Source organism: Mizuhopecten yessoensis, unplaced genomic scaffold, assembly GCF_002113885.1.
Source record: "Mizuhopecten yessoensis strain PY_sf001 unplaced genomic scaffold, ASM211388v2 scaffold716353, whole genome shotgun sequence".
NCBI classification, from domain to species: Eukaryota; Metazoa; Mollusca; class Bivalvia; order Pectinida; family Pectinidae; genus Mizuhopecten; species Mizuhopecten yessoensis.
In genome coordinates, this window is record NW_018480074.1 from 1,103,367 (window position 1) to 1,123,014 (window position 19,648).

The window sequence follows — 19,648 nt, forward strand, 5'->3', positions numbered from 1 at the left end:
TACTTCAAATTCTGTCGATTTAACCGTTACACTGCTGCGTGATTCATTTTATCCTCACCTACGACATGAAACTAGCATTTTTGTACATGTTATTAGCATCTGCAAGGTGTCACGCAAAGAGCAGTCAATAATTTCAGACATATTTCTTGCTTGCAGAGAATAAACGTGTAATGAGAGCGGGACACATGTATTTCGAGGATGCGTCTTAAATATTATAAAACCTAATATGTTATAATAAATTACATTTGAACACTTCGGAAAATAATGTCGAGAAAATTTGAATCAATTATTGAATTTGTTTCGATTTTTTTCCAAAACATATTTATTGAAAGTAGATTACATGTAGTTTGAAAATCTATATCTATATTGAAACCATCATCTCAACAGTATTTTGATAAAATTAACGGAAACTGTCATGGAAATTACATTTCATAACGTCGAGCAAACTTTGCGAAATCTGAAATGGATTATTTAGTTATTAAATTAGGCGCTAAATTTTGGAACGCTAACTTCCCGTTCTCACGGATCACAAATACAACACAAAAACAAACAGACAAACAAACAAAACAGAAAGAAATACCTGTACTTCAATCGGTCCCTGTTTGAGAAATGACCTAATGCCTAACATTCTACAAATTCGATTACCATCTTTATAAAGAAAATCTGTAGAAACAGAATACCTTAAATGTCCTCAATGACTTATTTACTGCCATCTAAACAAAAAAGAAAGCTTTTCTAAAATAGAAATATCGTAAAGACATAACTTACTGTCCCAAAGCTGCGAGGACGTCAATATTCATGCTTAGGACTTTCGCCTGGTAGTGCACGTGGAACTTCCCTCTGTATACGTCTGGGTCTGCTAATGTCACGCCTATAACGGCCTCCCCAGTGTCTCGACGGCCGGGGCTCCATGGCGGTGTTGTCGTCAGCGACACTCTAATGGATTCTTCGACTGCATGGAATGAGTTCAGACTTAATTTATAAAAATAATAACAATATCTAACTCTAACGTGGCTGATATATCGAAATAGAGATGTTAAAAACATAATGTATAAAAAAAAAATTCATACCTCAGCTTCAACGTACAATCATGGTAACAGAGGTATGAAGTCACCTGCCCAATCCCGTGGGTTTTCTCTGGGTACCCCGGTCTCCTCCAACATTAAGACCCCCTGTGCGATAACATCCGGGCCAACAAGAGTGATTAATATAAGTTGATTTACCTTGTTTCATAATTGTTGTAAAATAAATAAAGGTTATAATATCAGAGGAAATATTTGGTGCGAAAAGGTACCGTCGAGAAACAAGTAGAAATACAAGGGAAAACATTGAACCCATGAACAAATTTTGGCGAGTAAGGTCACCGTCAGAGTAGGTAGCCTAGTACAATTTGTGTTACACGGTTAGATGTCTCTTTGCCACTCGTCCAAACCAGCAAAGTTTGGTTTAATGAATGTATGTGTCAATGCGATATACTATCAATTAACCACTAAAATAACGATACAGGTTCCAAAAAGATTCAACAAGAGGCACATGGGCCTTAACGGTCACCTGAGTTATGTAAAAGCTGATGTTATCGATGTTGCCAAATGAAAAAGAAATCATTTTGTAACAAAAGTAACTTGAACTACATGTAATGCAAAAGTAGTGTGAAAGATCTGGGTAGTATATGTACTATGTACAAATAGTGGTTCTGTCAGTCAGATGAATTTTGGTAAAGCACCTTAAGACCCTGGTTCCATCTATGAAGAGTATTTGATTCTACCATAACTGGGTCTTGAGAAGAAGATTTTTGAAATTTCAGTCAATTCAACCCTTTTTGGCCGCACCCATCAGCCCCTGGGGGTCAGTCAGGGCTGATATGTGCATACCATCAAACTGCTATCCAATACTGATAATGCTATCCAAGTTTGAATTAGTTCCAAATGCTGGTCCAAAATGTGATTTCCCTATATAAACTATAGTAAAGTCTACCCCCTCCCCAGGGGGAAACGTGAGACCCCAGACTTTGTCTCAGGTGACCTAATAAAACAGATTGATTACTACGTGCATAAATCAATTTTACCTATTTTCATATCGAGCTGAAAGCTGGATTGACGATTCCAGTTTTAAGGACTCCCACAACTAAATCAGCCAATCAGCAAGTGTTTCATACGATTGTAATCCCTATCTAAAATAGTTCCGGGATAATACAGTGCCTCTGAGTAATTTAAATAAGTAATTGTTGACATGTTTTACATTGAAGGAAATTTACAGATATTAAACTAGAAAAATGCATAGTTTTAGTAGATTTTAAATTGTGATGGCAGATTGATATTGGGTCAAATGTCAGGGGATGTTACCGCTCCACTTCACCGGTTTGGTGAATCCTTGACTCATGTACATATAATATTTTACTATTTAAGGTAAAATCAAAGTAAAAGCATTCCTAATCTAATGAGAATATTTCACGATTTCAAGTAAACGAGAAGCAGTAGGTTATTTACTGAGATTATTTCACGATTCTATGTCAAGTAAAAGTGAAGCCGTTGGTAATATACTGAGAATATTTCACGAATCTATGTCAAGTCAAAGTGAAGCCGTTGGTAATATACTGAGAATATTTCACGAATCTATGTCAAGTCAAAGTGAAGCCGTTGGTAATATACTGAGAATATTTCACGATTCTATGTCAAGTCAAAGTGAAGCCGTTGGTAATATACTGAGAATATTTCACGATTCTATGTCAAGTCAAAGTGAAGCCGTTGGTAATATACTGAGAATATTTCACGATTCTATGTCAAGTCAAAGTGAAGCCGTTGGTAATATACTGAGAATATTTCACGATTCTATGTCAAGTCAAAGTGAAGCCGTTGGTAATATACTGAGAATATTTCACGATTCTATGTCAAGTAAAAGTGAAGCCGTTGGTAATAAACTGAGAATATTTCACGATTCTATTTTAAGTAAAAGTGAAGCCGTTGGTAATATACTGAGAATATTTCACGATTCTGTGTCAAGTAAAAGTGAAGCCGTTGGTAATATATTGAGAATATTTCACGATTCTATGTCAAGTAAAAGTGAGGCCGTTGGTAATAAACTGAGAATATTTCACGATTCTATGTCAAGCAAAAGTGAGGCAATTGGTAATATACTGAGAATATTTCACGATTTAAGTTAACGAAAAGTATAACTATTGCTTACATTCTGAAATACCGACCAACAATTTAAACCGCATTCTTAACTTATTGAGGTTTTAATAAATTAAATATTATGTTAGCGTTTCGAATTAAAAATGCCGAAAATAAGAGTACACAAAAGTAAAATGTTGCCGAGAGTGGAACACTTATTATATATATGATACGCCAATTGCATTTTGCATAAACCATGGAATTAGTTCTGTTCTAAACGGAAAATAAGAAAGTTTCAGGCACTTGGAACAATCTATCTGCCTAACTAGTTAATGCTGCAAGTTATCTATAACAAAGGAAATCTAAATCATTTTCAGTAAATGTTATGGTACGGGATGAAAATCCATTGGCATTCTAAACATAGAAATGAAAATATTCTTCAAATAAATCTTTCAATGAAGAAATGACTCAAATGCATCGAAAGGGTCATACTACGTACAAACGAAGAACATTCTTTAAAAGCTGTCAGTTATTTTCACAAAACGACCCAGGTGATGAAGTTTTCTGTTTTGGGTATCCTCGCCTACTAAAACGCCCATAAAAACCTTACTCAACTAAAATGGCTCGATAAAAAAAAAAAATAAAAAAAAAATAAAAAATCAATAGATAGTGGTATCTACGTAATACACAAAATGAAAGCGAAAGCCAATTTTTGTTTCTTTGCAGAAAAAAAAATGTTTCAATGGCTGAAAACGAAACAGATATTTCTTTCTTTAAAAAGTGTTCATTTCTGGATACCAAACATTAGTTTTGTCTCATATGTATTACTGCGAGCTATCAAAAACCCTGATATGGTTTTGGTCACAACCTCTGAACAACGGCTTCTATCGATTTCCAGTGTTGCCTGCCAGGTAAAACAGGTTACATTGTTTACCAAGTAAATCAGTTACACGAAGCAAATCCTCCCAGCAATCTTACATTGTTTGCACTCTTATCTTGGTCTGTGTTCGCTAATGTAATGTCATAACTTTTTATGTAAATTGAGCGTCATATCACGCGCCCAAACCCAGACATGCTACATCCTGGTGTTAAGGCAAACATGAAGTTACATGTACCACATAAAAGACTGAATTTTAACAGTATTATTGAAAACTAAAGATATCTAAATATAATAGTGTGATTCTAACGATTACAAACAGGTTTATCTTTATGTTCAATTTGCCATTTTTATTTACTTCCAAGCAAACAAGAGTTTGCTTGCTACAATATTTGCATGTAACTTGAAGCAGAAAAGCGAGTGGGGCCATGGCCAAAAACAATTGCATGACTAATATTGCTTGTATTATGTTTAAACCGTTGAAAAATCGCATGGATTTTGCTATCTGGGACTTTTTCAGTAAATATCAGAAAGATATAAAGTCATCTCTGGGGATCCTGAAAGGGTGATTTCGCCAGTCCTAACACAAGCATTAAATGCAAAAAGAAACATGGCTTAAAACAAAATTCATGAATAAACCGATTTTGCAGTCATAAACAATATCATTCAAAATGTGAACCGTTATGGGTAAGCGCATGTCTGAAGATGATTGAAAACGGTTAGCTCCCGAAAGCAACTTTTTTTTACTGACAATGAGTTGGTTGGATCGGTATTGTTAAGTAGTTTGTGAGCGTAGCCAATAGTTGACAGATAGGTTGATACAGTTCTGGAAGAAAACTTTTTTTGAAACAAGTGTGAAATATAAAGAGCAAGGTGAGCAGTGATTACCTTCACACTAAATGGCTCAAAATGATGAAGAAATGGAAACTCCTGAAAAACCTTTAAAGCTTTATTATACACAGCTTAGGTAGATGGTGTTAGTGATGATATCAATGATTGTTCAATGACTGGAAGAAGCTTCTCGGAGCTAGATGAACTGGAATTACAGCTGGCAGAGGATCTTCCCAAGGGGTTAGGGCCTTGAATCTGTGAATCTGTAACAGAGAAAGGGAATCGGTTTCTGTATTTCTATGACCCGGTTTATACCTGGCTCTAACTGACAAATTAAGCTGCAAACATTTCAAACCCAAACACCGAACCATTTTCAGGAGGGTATCATCCTTGCTTGTTTGCTTATTAATAACAGAGACAATAGCTTCATTATCGGTAAAAAACAAAATAGCATGGTTGACCTAAACATATATACTGATAACAAAATGGGTGAAATTCTAAAATTGCAATACTGTTAAAGGTTTAAGTTTGAGGATGTCTGTCCCCTTTAAATTGTAAAAGGAAACCATGTGTGAAACCTTCTATCAAAAAAGTCCCTTGTTGTGTTGTCATAACCACCCCGATACATTTGTAGGTTTTTTAGCATTAACTGGTGTTATTGGACCATAGTTGGACTTGAAGCTATGACTATCAAAATGATTTGCTGGATGTATGGGGCTGCTTCGGGTATGACAATGATTTCGTCTGCGGTCGATCAATGCATTTAAAGGCTGGGTGTTTCCCGCCACGCATGGAAGAGGCGTGTGGGCATTTATGTCCACTGCAGTGGGTTCCCTTGTTGAACCGAAAACAGATCCGGTGTTGGGACGAAAACTACTGCTTGTTTGTTGTCCATTGAAGCTAGAATTCTTCCAGTTCGCAGGTAGGGGCCTATCACGGTTGGATGACATGGGCATACAAAATAGCTCTTGTCCAAGGGCCCCCATACCTAATCCATAGCCGTCTGTTTTAAGCGATGAAAACCTGAATCATAGCTATACCAATTTTTCCCCCGCCCGAGCTTTATTTCTTAAAACATGCTTGTAAGTTGCAAGACCTTCAGTTCACTCTGGATATATGTAAACAGATGAAAAAATATTGAAAGAATCTGTCCATCTCTCAATACCTAAATTATAATTAGCATTGGAAGCCTGTGTCAAACCAACACCACCCTCCTTTTTTGAGCTGTAACGTGTACTTAACATCTGAAGGCTCCTCTAAAATCTGGGAAAGTTTAATGAACTCCCCATTCCAAATTTTCTGTCTCAGTTTTTGGGGAAACCCGCTTTTGAAATAAAGTTCGACATGTCAGTTGTGGTGGTTTGACAGGCTGAAAATCATGAACATCAATAGTTATTTGATTTAAACATCTGGCACCTGTCTCATTTTCAGTCAGCTTGGGCTCCGGAATAGGTGCTGGGGAATCCATGAAAAAATCCTCCTGTAGTCACTCCTCAGATCCAGCAGCAAATTATATTGTTCAAAATGGCCTTGGGAGAGTGGGAGCTGTAAGGAAACAGAAGGTAGTTAAAGTTGTATGCAAATGTTTAATTAAGCTCTGCACAGACTTGCACTAGTGACAGTGTAGTCTCTTAAATCCATTTATTATTTGTGCAGACAAATGCATAAATCTTCTGAATATATGGTAGCTGATAAATGCTGTAACTGTATTAATTGGTGTGAAAGACTGCCTCTTTAATATGGACACTTTTTATCACAGGGCTTAAAACCTTAATCAGGTCCCCAGCTATATACTGTATATATCTATACAGACCCATGCTATCAGAGGTGAAATATCTACCAGACCTATATATGTATAAATAGGTACATTGTACTTTATGTGTGATCATAATTAACAAGAAAATGTAGCAAAGCTACTCGACATTTAATGTATAAATATATATATATTGACTTACTGACAGACCAACAGCCATGAGGGAACGGATCCTGCATACATGACTTTATTCTTCGAAAATGTTTGTTAATTAAGGGGTCCAGACGTACCTGACCAAAACTAAAATGCTGACTATTGCTTGTTTGCGTTATTTCTGTCTAAAACAATGTCAAGCCACGTGTAGTTTTTAAATTACATTATGTAATTCATTAGACGCGTGAAAGATAGGCATGCTTTCTTGATACATTGTTATTTATTCTCCGAAACTGTGAACTTTTAGCTCTGCTTATAGAACGGTCCAAGTGCGTTCACATGTACCTTCGATAAAATATCAACCGTCTTCTGCTACCACATACACTTTTTATGCATCTTATTTGAGGGTAAAACAATTAAATTTCTAATATTTCACGTCACCCTACGAAAAAAAAAGTTATATCAGAAAAGCGCGGGAACTCGTAGCGCAAATTTTGACGCAAGGTTCTAATGACGTCACACTTGGCAACAATAGATCTTTTGATCATTTTAAATGGGTTTCTCAATGCATTTTTGTCGTTTGCTGCTATGAACTTGTACAATTTCCAAACAAAAATGATATCAGTTAAGTGGTTATATTAATACCACAACGTTGTGCAAGGTGGAACAAAACAACCATTTATTCTGCCGTCGCTTCATCTAAACTTGAAACTGAAAATCTACGCAGCGAATAGAATGTACCATTCTGATTGTACAATACTAAGACTGCAATCTTCACATGTGAAGATATGATATTTCGTTTATCTTTACTGTATTGAAGATACGTTTTTATTAAATTAAGAATTCATTATAGTTTATTAGTAAAATGTAATAGATATGGATATCGTATGTGTTTACTATCATATATTTTCAAACCCCCCACCGGCGCGAAACACTTTGTCTACTTCCGGTGCTTCCCCATGCGCGAAAGCCTTCTTGGCAATTGAGGCCTCATACCGTCTACAAAAATATTATGGTAAACCTTACGGTATCGGTATTAAGTACAGTGTTCTAGGTAAATATCATGAATTCTCCATTTGATAAAAAAAACATGTTTACTGCAGTGAAGATAAACGAAATATTATATATTCGTAAGTAAAAATGTCACTCTTAGTATTGTCCAATCTTATATTCTCTGCGTAGATTTTTCAGTTTCAAGTTTAGTTGAAGTGACGGCAGAATATAAGTGGTTGTGATGTCAACCTTTGCAACATAAATGATTGTTTTTACAAAACTACACAATTAATATCATTTTTGTCTGGAAACCTTACCAGATAATACTTGCAAACGGCAAAATTGCAACTAAAACCCATTCAAAATGGCGCTCTGTATTGTTGTCAAGCGTGACGTCATTACAACTTGGCGTCAAAAACTACGTTCCACATACCGGCGCTTTTCTGATGTAGCAATATTTGCACCACATGACGTGAACAAATGTAAGAAATAGAAAATTTCATGGTTTTCCCGTTCATTACGATATATTTATTTCATTTGTATAAAACGAATATTATAACAACCAAAAACCCAACGTTGTGGCAAAATGTGTCTTCGTAGCAGTCTCGAGAAGTAACAACTGTTTTTCAAAGAGGCGGGGGGCTACGATTGGCGCTTTAACCTAGAAGACGGTTGATTTTTTATCCAAAATAGTCAAAAAGGTACATTGTCAAAAGAAGTATTTGCAAAAATCGCTTGAATTTTGGCACAAGGTATAAAAGATATTTTTATGTAAATCAACTTCATGTCCCATTTAACGTTAGGCCTAAACGTACAGTTGAAACTGTACTTTTGCGTGCTGTGGGACAATTATAAAGTGACAATAGTGCAAAATGTAAGGATAATGAGCGTGAACAGAATATTCTGAACGACAAAAGTATGCCATTAACAATTTATATAATTAGAAATAGATATATTCAAGTATGCAGGATCTGTTCCCTCGTGTTTGATGGACTGTCAGTAAGTTGTTTTCATAAAAAGGTTTGGTGTCTAGCAGCTTTGCTGCATTTTCTTGTTGTAGATAGTATGCGGCCTTAATTTCCAAGAAGGCTTTCACTCATGGGGAAGCACCGGAAGTGGACAAAGTGTTTACAAGGCTACATTCGCGTATCCCGGTAGTCTTGTTCAACGAGACTCTTTTTGTCTGCGTAAGCTACGCCGAGTTACACGTGATCAAGCGTCTGATTGAACGAGACTAGTATCCTGGTTGAAACGGTACAGGTGTCGCAGAAATATTCCACGATAAGCGAACGCACTTGGACCGTTCTATAAGTAGAGCTAAAAATTCACAGTTTCGGAGAATAAATAACAATAATGTATCAAGAAAGTATGCCCTTCTTTCACGCGTCTACTGAATTACATAACGTAATTTAAAAAAATACACGTGGCTTGACATTGTTTTAGAAAGAAATAACGCAAACTAGCAATAGTCAGCATTTCAGTTTTGGTCAGGTACGTCTGGACCCCTCAATCTACACGTGCTGATTATTCCTGAGGTCAGTCCCGGTTCAGATATATGCACAGGGGCACGCAACTACTATATATATAGAACTTGTTTCAGACTTTCAGTCGCTTGGTACGTTATATCTATTGGGAAATAACGTACCCAGCGACTAAAAGTCTAAAACAAGATTAATATTAATAGCAGTTGCGTGCCCCTCTGGTCTGTGCCTGTCGTTTTCTTTACATGTTCAACCGTTTCAACTGATTGCACCGGTTACGCGAAAGGGGCCCAGATCAAACCCTGGCGGCGTTCGCGCCGGATAGGAGTTTGAAAAAGTATCAAGTGTGAACAATAGCTTTTTCTCAAATGTGCCTGGAATATATAAAATGGGGCTAAAAATCTCAGCCAGGCTCCTCAAAAACCAGCTAGCGCTGGGCTGTACAGGTATATATACTGCATATTTAATTTACACTCACCTGTTGTCATAGGTGAAATATCTATACACATGCATATACCTATACATATTTATGTGTATAAATAGGTAAATGTTAACTCATGATTAAAAGTATAAAACCCATACGACTGGAAATGTGATCAGTATCAATGGATCAATAACGGTAGTTCAACTATTCAGTTGAAGGGAATACTGATGTTTCACTGAAGCATTTTAAAATAAAAACTGATTCAAGTTATAACCCAGGTGGCGAATTTGGTTTTATTTGAATATAAGGGTGACCATACATCTCTTCCACATGGTAACATCAAATGTAGCAGTACGGAGTTTGTTCGGACTTGCCCTTTTGTGTTAGATGACATTAAGAAAAAGTCAGAAAACGGCTCGTCCCCTTCAGAAATTTTCGATTTGCAGTGTACAAATAGCACATAGAAAGCGGTGAGTATGTAGGGGTTTTCAATGCTATTAATGTAAGAAAAATGAGGCATGTAGTAGAAAGGGTGAGAGAAACGAAAAACTATTCTTGGTTTACCAGAAATGTTTGAGGTTTTTAAGCAATTGTTAGATTTAGACGATAGTTCAGTGATCATGTGCTTAGGTTATGACACAACCTTCACTCTAGGAGATTGTTTATGTGACACCAGTTATCTTTCAACATATCCTTTTTGAATACAAACCGAACATTCCATTAGTATTTTTAGTACACGAAAGGAAATTTACGAGCGATTATTTGATTATCTCTGTTAAAAAGTTCCAGAACTTTTGAAAAGGAAGATACCAATTATAACAGATAAGGAAAATGTGTTACCTAATCGCATTAATCCGTACTGCTGGAATCATATCAAGAGAAACTTTACCTTCTGGTTACAAAGGAATCACGCAGATAGTTTTGAGGAAGCTGTTAATTTTCAAGATTTAACAAGAATTCTACAGTCAGACGAGGAACATTTCGACGAGACAGTCAAACGTCCGTCATACAAGCAAGTGGTCCTAATTAACATTAAACTATTTCATCAACCACTTTCAGAATGTCATCCAATTACACGCTGCAAAATGAAACATTCAACAGTTCAGTAGTCTGTAAAATTACAAATAATTCTTCAGAAAGTATCAACGCTGTTTTGAAAGCTCACGTGAAAGATAAAGAACTCCCAGTAGATGTTTTAACTTTAAGTTTACAGTTGCTACAGTAAAGATATGTTTACAACATACAGACCGGAATGACAGGAATAGGACCATACAGACTTATTGACAAATTTTCATATGCTAATATTCCAAAGGATGAAATAGTCATCCCCAAAAAACTTTTAAACCCCGACGAAATCTTAGACTTTATAAAAGGTAATGTAACAAACGAGTTTTTTTATGAAATCCTTGCAACCTTATTCCAACGAAAACACAAAAACATCTGGCGATCTCAAAACCGAAAACCAACAACAATCTACTGACAATATACAAGTAGCGTTACACCAGACTGTTTCGAAAATAAATGTCAATCATCAAACGAAAATCTGTCCCAAGTATGCTTAGCTTAATTAGTTATGGAAAATATTGGCGTCCCTTTTGTTTCCCTTCCGTGTTAGATACCGTAAAGAAAAGGTCAGAAAATGGCTCGTCCCCTTCAGAAATTTTCGATTGGCAGTGAACAAATAGCAACGAAGAAAGCGGTGAGTGTATAGGAGTTTTCAATGCTAGGAATGTAAGACAAATAGAGTATGCAGCAGAAAAGGTGAGAGAAAGAAACAACTTTCTAGGGATGAAATATATAATGTTTTTTCTTGCTCATCACTTGGGTGGTTTCGTACATGAAAGTAAGTATATCCTGACTAAGTAACTATTCTTGGTTTATCAGAAATGTTTGAAGTGTTTAACCAATCTTTAGATTTAGACGATATTACAGTGACCATGTGCTTAGGTAATGACACAACGTTCAATCTCGGATATTTTTATGTCACACCAGTTATTTTTCAACATATCATTTTAAAAAAAAAATCCGAACATTCCATTATCATTTTTAGTACACGAAAGGAAATTTCATAAATGTAACGAGCGATTATTTGATTATTTCTGTGAAAAAGTCCCGAACTTTTTGAAAAGGAATATATCAATTTAAACAGATTGGGAAAGGTGTGTTTCTACTGCTATTTATAAGGTTTAAATACTGGTAACAAAAGAATCACGCAGATAGTTCTGAGATAGCTGTTTATTTAAAAGATTTAACTAGAATTCTTCAGTCAGACGAGGAAAGTTTCGACGAGACTGTAAAACGTCACACGAGCAAATGGTCCCAATTAGCATTAAACTACTACAACAACCAACTTCAGGATGTAATCAAGTTAAACGCTGCAAAGTGGAACATTCAACAATTTAGTGGTCCGTATAATCCTTTGTCGGGTATTACAAATAATGCATCAGAAAGTATCAACGCTGTCTTGAAAACTCACGTGAAAGGTAAAGAACTCCCAGTTGATGTTTTAACTTTAAGTTTACAGTTGCTACAGTATAGATATGTTTACAACATACAGACCGGAATGACAGGAATAGGACCATACAAACCTATTGACAAATTTTCATATGCTAATATTCCAAAAGATGAAATAGTCATCCCCAAAAGACCTTTAAACCCCGACAAAATCTCCCTAACCCTAACCCTAACCCTATCTTCTTTAGATAAATTAACAAAATATAGTTCATTCAAAAATCTAATAAATTATATTTTCTTTCAAGGATTAGATAATCCCAATTTCCCTTCAAAGTCAAATGAAATAACGTGCATGATGCTATTCCATTTACAAATGGATGTGTAAGTGAAATTATAAATCCCTTTATTTCAGGATATGTATATTGTAATAAAAATTAACTGTCTCTGTCGTCGATAACATTTTAAGTCAAAGTTTTTTCAAAGTGGTCGACATAAAAAGTACTGTATTAACAGTATTAAAACAACAATGACAATTACATTAGAATGTAGTACTGTATCACATGAAGCTTATGTCTCTGGCTTTGAATTACTAAAATAATGGAACGATATTCTTATGCTGATAATTCTCCTGATAAAACACAGTTTATAAAACAGAGACATTTGTGTTCAATATACATACAAACAACATGGCAAATTGTTCGGAATTTGGTGCGGTTTCTGGATGTTTATACGCGTTTCCCGTTGTATTTTGTGGATATACATTGAAAGGTGTAGGTAAGTAATAACAAAGTGTTGTTATATTTGTTTACGTTCTCACGATATGTTGTTGCATTGTTGTGTGGGGTAGGTTACTTATTGATGTAGCACCCACGTGTTCCACCTTCAGGGTATCATAAAAGGACAATACGTAGCATAGTCTCGTTCAACCAGACGCTTGATCACTTGTAATTCAAGAGTCTGGTCAAACACAGTGCATTAGCATTATCACCACAGGAGGGCAGTATTTCTACTTTCGTTTCCGGACGTTATGTCAACGCCATTAAACATTTCAATGAATAATGAAATTAATGAAAAAAGTTACCTAAACATCCATTCCTGAAGTACCCGTGTATTCACTTTTATCGAGAACAATGTAAGAAAATGTGTCAAATCTCCAGAATAATGCCATATATTTCCATTGAATAAATCATAACTAAGCACAAAGCCAACAAGGCTGACTGAAGTTTGAAAAAAGCATGCAAAGCAAGTGAGATTTTACCTGTACACCATTCAAAACACCTTCAAGTTCTCACTCAGGTAATCTGGTTTGACTTGTATCAATAGCCTTGTTAGCTTCATGAATTATTGTAAAATGTCCAATGAAAATACATGAAATCGTTCTTTTTGAAGCATTTTCTTACATTTTTCTCGTTTATAGTGAAAACATGGATACTTCAGGAATGCATATACAGGTAATTTTTTAATGAATTAAAATATTTAATGTAATTTTGGGCCACTCAAATTCTGACTTCAAAAGTTAAAAAGGGTGTGTCAACCTTTGACCAATGATATTTTTTACCAGAATCTCGGTTAGCCTCGTTATGATGTCACAAAACGAAAGCACTGCGTTTGACCAGACTCTCTATGCGGCGTAGCTTGCGCAGGCAACAACAGTCTGGTTGACTATTTTAGTTGTATTAAATCGATTATCTAACTTTGTTATCATTATTTTTTATATATATACTTATTTTATTTATTTAGTATGTAACAATAATAATTGTTCATTACATAAATATGAAGGGGGGGGGGGGGGGGTCAGAGAACTAAATACAATTAACATATAGTACAGTGTCACGTTAATCAGTCATTTTTCCTTTTTTTTTCAGTGACGTTTCAGTCATGAAGTGTTTGCATTCGATGAAAGTGATTCTCCGACTTTTTCTTTGGAGATTAGAAGTGTTTGAAGATGTAGAGTGTTTAGGAAAATTTTACATTGTTTATTTCTGTATTTGTTCATATCTACTGTTGTATGTACATATTACCTGTTTAGTTTTTGCCTCACTTATGTAATAACATTTATAGATTACAAAGCCTATAATTGTTAGGAGGTGATTGAGTTCATTATAATTTGGGTGTTCTATTTTATATCCAATTGCTAAGTTTTTTAAAGTCAACATATCCTTTTTATATCCAAGTTTATCAAAGAGGTGCTTAATTGTATTATTAAAACTTTGTAGATATCTGCATTTAATGAAAAAATGTTCATAGTCTTCTGTTATGTTACGAACATTACAATTACGTGTATCATTCAATTTCCATTTATGTAGTATTTGCTTTGATACTAGGAGTAGGATTTTATTTAATAATTTCCATCTGAACTCTTTTAGTTTGTTGTTCTGTAAGGTTTTGAATATGAATTAATTTGTGTACTCTAGTACAGCATTGATATTAAGGTTAATTTCCCAATATATTATTGAGATAGGTTTTTCGGAATGCAACTTTATTAAATGTTTGTATATGCTTTGATTGCTGCAATTTTTGACTTTCATTCTTTCTAGTTTTGGAAGCTTAATGACTTAATCTCTTTCAATATTGACTTTAAAGTTTTGAATGTTGACATAACTTTTTCAATTGTTTTTAGCCAACTTTTTGGTATTAATTTCTTAATTATTGATAGTTCTGACAGCCAATTAATCTTATTTTTGAGATTTTCATAAATCATTCTGTCATTCATTTTACACTGTTATGCAGTAAGTCCTTGATTGTTATAATACCGGACTCTATCCATGTTTTAAATGATAATGTTTTTCCTTTCATCTTTATGTATTTATTTCCCCGTATGATCTGTGCTAGCATGTTATTGTAATGTTTTGGTTCTTTGTTTGGTTCTCTGAGTTTTATCCATGTTGATATGATTTCATAGTAGAAAGGAGATAATTCTTCACTCTTTGGAAGATTTTTTAAGTTATCTAAGTTCATTTTACAGATGAGCATATTTGGGCCAAACATGTCTAGCTGTAATTGTTGGATAACCTTCCATAGGGCTTCCTTCTCTGATACAAGTTTTTTTTACCAAATTTATCCTTAATGTATCAATGCGGGATCTTATATCGATTGAATTTAGACCTCCATCTTTGTATGCTCTGATCATCGTTCTCCTTTTTACTTTTTCTCTCTTTCCATCCCATATGTAGTTGTAAATTATCTTTTCGAAATCTTGAATTGTGTTTGTGGGAATATATAACACTGAAATAAGGTATGTTAATTGTGTTACAAGTAATGATTACACTATTTGTATCCTCCCAATGATAGTAAGTTTTCTTATTTTCCAGTTGTTCACAGGTTTTTGTACTTTATCCAACTTTTCTTTCCAATTGATGTCTAACATGTGTTAACACCAAAGGCTTTGATCGACTTCTCAGCCCATGAGATTCCTTCAAAATTGTCCTCAATCTGTGTTTGTTTGCCTAATCTGAGCCCTTTTGATTTTTCTCTATTTAATATTAACCCAGAAAAGGTGCCAAATGTTTCTTTTATATTTAAAGACTTAGTGATATCATTTTTTGACTTAAGGAAAAGCGTTGTGTCATCTGCCAGTTGTGAAATTTTGTAAGGTCTTCTTTGATTATTGTGTACAGCTATCCCATGTATGTTTTGGTTATTTCTAATTCTTATGGCCATTACTTCTGCTGCCATTACAAATAACAGAGCTGATGCAGGACACACCACGTGATATTCTAACAGGATCAGATATCCAGCCATTATTACTTATTACACATGTTATGTTTTTATATAATGTTTTTATCCAATTTAGAAAAGGTTTGTTGAAGCCAAATTTGGTCATTGTCTGATATATACATTCCCATTCAACAGTATCGAAAGCTTTAGCAAAGTCCAAAAATAGTATTGCCCCATTTATTCTAAATTTTTCTATATTATCAATTATGTCTTGAATTTGTCTAATGTTAAACCCAATATATCTACCTTTAATGAAACCATTTTGATCTGTGTTAAATTTTTTTTGGAAGTGTATGTTTTAATCTTTCGGCCAAACATCGCGCTAGAATTTTGTAGTCTACATTGAGTAATGTTATTGGTCGCCAGTTTTTTAAATTAAGTGGATCGTCTTTTTTATAAATTAAAGATAGGACACCCTGTCGTTGAGATTTTGTCAGTTTTGTTTTTCTGTAACCTTCATTTAAACAAATTATCATGGTGTTTTCCAGGTATGGCCAAAACTCTATGTAGAATTCTACCGTTAATCCATCTAGTCCTGGCGATTTATTCAGTTTCATATTGTTTATTGCATTTTTTTTTATTTCTTCAGCTGTAATAGGTCCATCACAGGTTTTGCTTTCATCTTTTTTCAATATTTTATCAAATGGTGTATTTTCAATGTAGTTATTTAACTTTGTTGAGTCTATATTATTTGTGGTATATAGTTTCTCATAAAATTGTGTCAGTCTTTTCAGAATATTATTTTGTTTTGTGAGTATAGTTTCATCTTTTATTTTTGTTATTGATTTTTGTGAAAGACGTTTTTTTTTCTAATGAAAGGAATTATTTTTTTTCATCTTCTTCTAGCCATTTTATTCTAGATCGGATTTGTGCGCCATATGCTTTTCTATTATATAAGTTTTCTAATTTAGTTTCTAAATCATTTATTGTATCTTTGTTTTTCATTATAAGATAGTTCATGTAATTCTTTATTTACATTCTCTATTTTTGTAATTTCACTTTTAAAATCTTCTACTTTGGTTTTGATTCTCTTATAGAAAGTGTTTCTTTGGTGTTTGTCATTTGGGGCATAAATGTTAACTATTGTAAAAGTGTTTTCATTTAGCTTTAGGTTTGTCATTATGCATCTGCCATCATCATCGGACCATGTATTTATTTGTTCATACTTCAAGTTATCTTTTATTAATATCGATACCCTTCTGCTCTGACTGGAGCCATTGCTGTTTATAAATACTCCATGCCATTCTGTGTTGATGTATGGGATTTCTTTTTCTGTAAAATGTGTCTCTTGTATGCATATTATATTTGCCTTTTGTTGTTTGACCCATTGATAGAACTTTTTTCTTTTTAGTTTATCTCGGAGACCTTGAGTGTTCAAGGTTATGCAGTGCATTTTGTCAGACATGTATTTCTTATGTTTGATGCAATTTGTATATAGCATATATGCACATCATCCTTAGCATGCACAAATGCAAAATATACCTTACACATATGCATTCGTAGCCCACACATACTCACATGTATGTTACACATGCACACATGTACCCCACATACATGCATATGTATACTGCACCCATGCACAAGCACACTGTAAGTATATACACCTCTTGTTAACATGCATGAACATATGATTCTATTCAGTATCTGTTCCATAATTCTCATTCCACTTGTATAAACATTGTCCACTTTTTTGTTTGTATAAAGTTTGTTCATGTATATTATGTTATATATTCATATATTTTCTTACCAAGCATAGATAATATATATATATATTATATATATGTGTGCTAATATACATTCTCATAGGCTTGCATAATATTACTTATTTTTAGCTTATCAAACTTCTTAAGCAATATATATATATATATTTATAGTGTTAATATATATGTCAAAAGTATTCGGATGTCTTACATATTCTCTATTTTTACTAATGTTATGATGTTTTCAATAAATGTTGTATTCTACATGTATATATTTTCAGATTTATATTGATAATTTAATAAAGTATCATAATCAAAAGCTTGACTATATTTTCCTTTATCAACATACCGTAAATGTCTTCTATTGTGTCGCCAGTAATTCTTATAATTACTCTGCTTCACATAATCATCCTTTACAAACTTATCATTACTGTTAAACCAAATGCACAGCGTGATAAAGTGTGTGAAGGAAGCCATGCAATAAGTTGAAATCATTATTTTTTTCATTAGTCCATAGACATATATATACATATAAATCAACAATAGTGAGTACTTAACATACTGTCTATAATGATCCACAAGTATATAGTTGTTTTTTGAGTTCATACTGACTTGTCTCTTTGATTCTTTTTTGCCTTTGATCCTGACTCTAGCTCTTCAGCTGAAGTTGGTGGAGACCGCAGAGCTGGGGCTAAATTGCTAGATTTTCTGGATGGGGTAGATACGGTTATTAAATTGTCTAGCGTGGATTTCTGGTTTGTAATCTGTTTATCCTTCTTCTTGTCTTTCTTTCCTTTTTGAGTGTGTTCTTTTTCGGAGGTTCGAGGATGGGGATGTTTGGAAGTTGGGGCTGGGGTTTCACTGAATGTACAGGGGTTATTCTTTTAGTCCTGCGTCGCGTGGAACGCCTCAGGTTATAAAGGGGTGGTAACTCGGTCTCCATGTTGGAGTCTGAAGATGAAGATAAGGTTTCAGAGTATATCTGATCGACACAAACTGTCCGTTTCTCACGTCTGTCCTTGCGGTGTTTTGCTGAAACCTGGTCTGTTTTGTACCAGCACCATCCTTACTTGTCTCTGCTTCCTCATACACCTCTTCGTCTTCTTTTGTCTCCTCTTCGTCTCCTGAGTCAGTTCTGCAGCTTGAAACGTCTTCATCAGAAACGTCTTCCCCTACACAGTCTGCTGCTTTATGGCCAGGTCTGCCACATTCTCTACATTTTATTTCGTTCGGACAGTTCTTGCCTAAGTGCCTTTCCTCAAAGCAGTTGTTGTACTTGAGCTTCCTGTTGATCTGACCGTTGTGGAGCACGACTGTTCTGTATCTTCCGATTTCCATAGATGTTTCGAATGGCTGTGATTATTTGTTTACCACAGCTATTCGGTCACCTGTCTCTGATTGTGAAGATCCTTCGATTCTGGCCATCGTCAGCGGATAGCGTTATATTCTTCACCCTGACCGTCATCACCGTATCCCTTCTTTGAGAATATAACGACGGCCGTGAAGGGTTAGAGTTGTATATCGGGATAGTTTTTGCTCGAAGATGTATCCCTGAAGTGAGGAGAGCGTCTCTACTCTTTTCACAGTAGGTGTAGATTCTCCACAGACCACGTACACGTTGGATACCAACTATTGTCTCTCCTGGAATGGATCGTGATATCGCTTTGTATAATTCAACATGGTTGAGCCACTGCTCTCTCGGCGGAGTATTCAGACCAAATATGTCGGACTCTTTAACGAATACCGGCTTAGTCGAGTTCTTGGGTTTATCAGAAACGACCTCTGAATAGATCTTCTGCCCTGGATTTATGGATATGGATTTAAAAACCTTGTGTTCGGTGTCGATACCACTTTTTGACAGGTTTACATCAGACTTTTGAATGACTTTGCAGGAGAAAATCCCATTGCCTATACAGATCAGGTGGTTTACGTACTTTTCTTGAACCTCATGACTACCTGGATCCGTCTGATGAGAGATAGGTGAGCTAAAATCAAGGCTTAGCACAGACTCCATCTCTCGCATAGAATTATGAAGCCCTGACTCAGGCTCATGCACACTGGAGTCACCTATAGACCCCAGTAATTCAACTAAGTCAGAACTTTGACCCAGCTCACTCTCAGTGATAATGGTCATCGGTTCATATCGAGTTAATGG

The 19,648-nt window shown here is 35.0% G+C and overlaps 1 protein-coding gene across 2 annotated transcripts in view; it reads right to left on the bottom strand.

The window, feature by feature from the left end:
* Positions 1-19,648, bottom strand: part of LOC110443569 (transcobalamin-2-like) — a 50,985-nt gene that overhangs the window by 15,393 nt on the left and 15,944 nt on the right. For both annotated transcript variants that reach the window (XM_021487850.1, XM_021487849.1), the window contains exons 2-3: positions 6,235-6,363; positions 769-952 (exon numbers count right to left, since the gene is read on the bottom strand). In XM_021487850.1, the coding sequence (XP_021343525.1) occupies positions 769-952; positions 6,235-6,286 (236 nt within the window). In that variant the 5' untranslated portion in view covers positions 6,287-6,363. The remainder of the gene's footprint in view (positions 1-768; positions 953-6,234; positions 6,364-19,648) is intronic.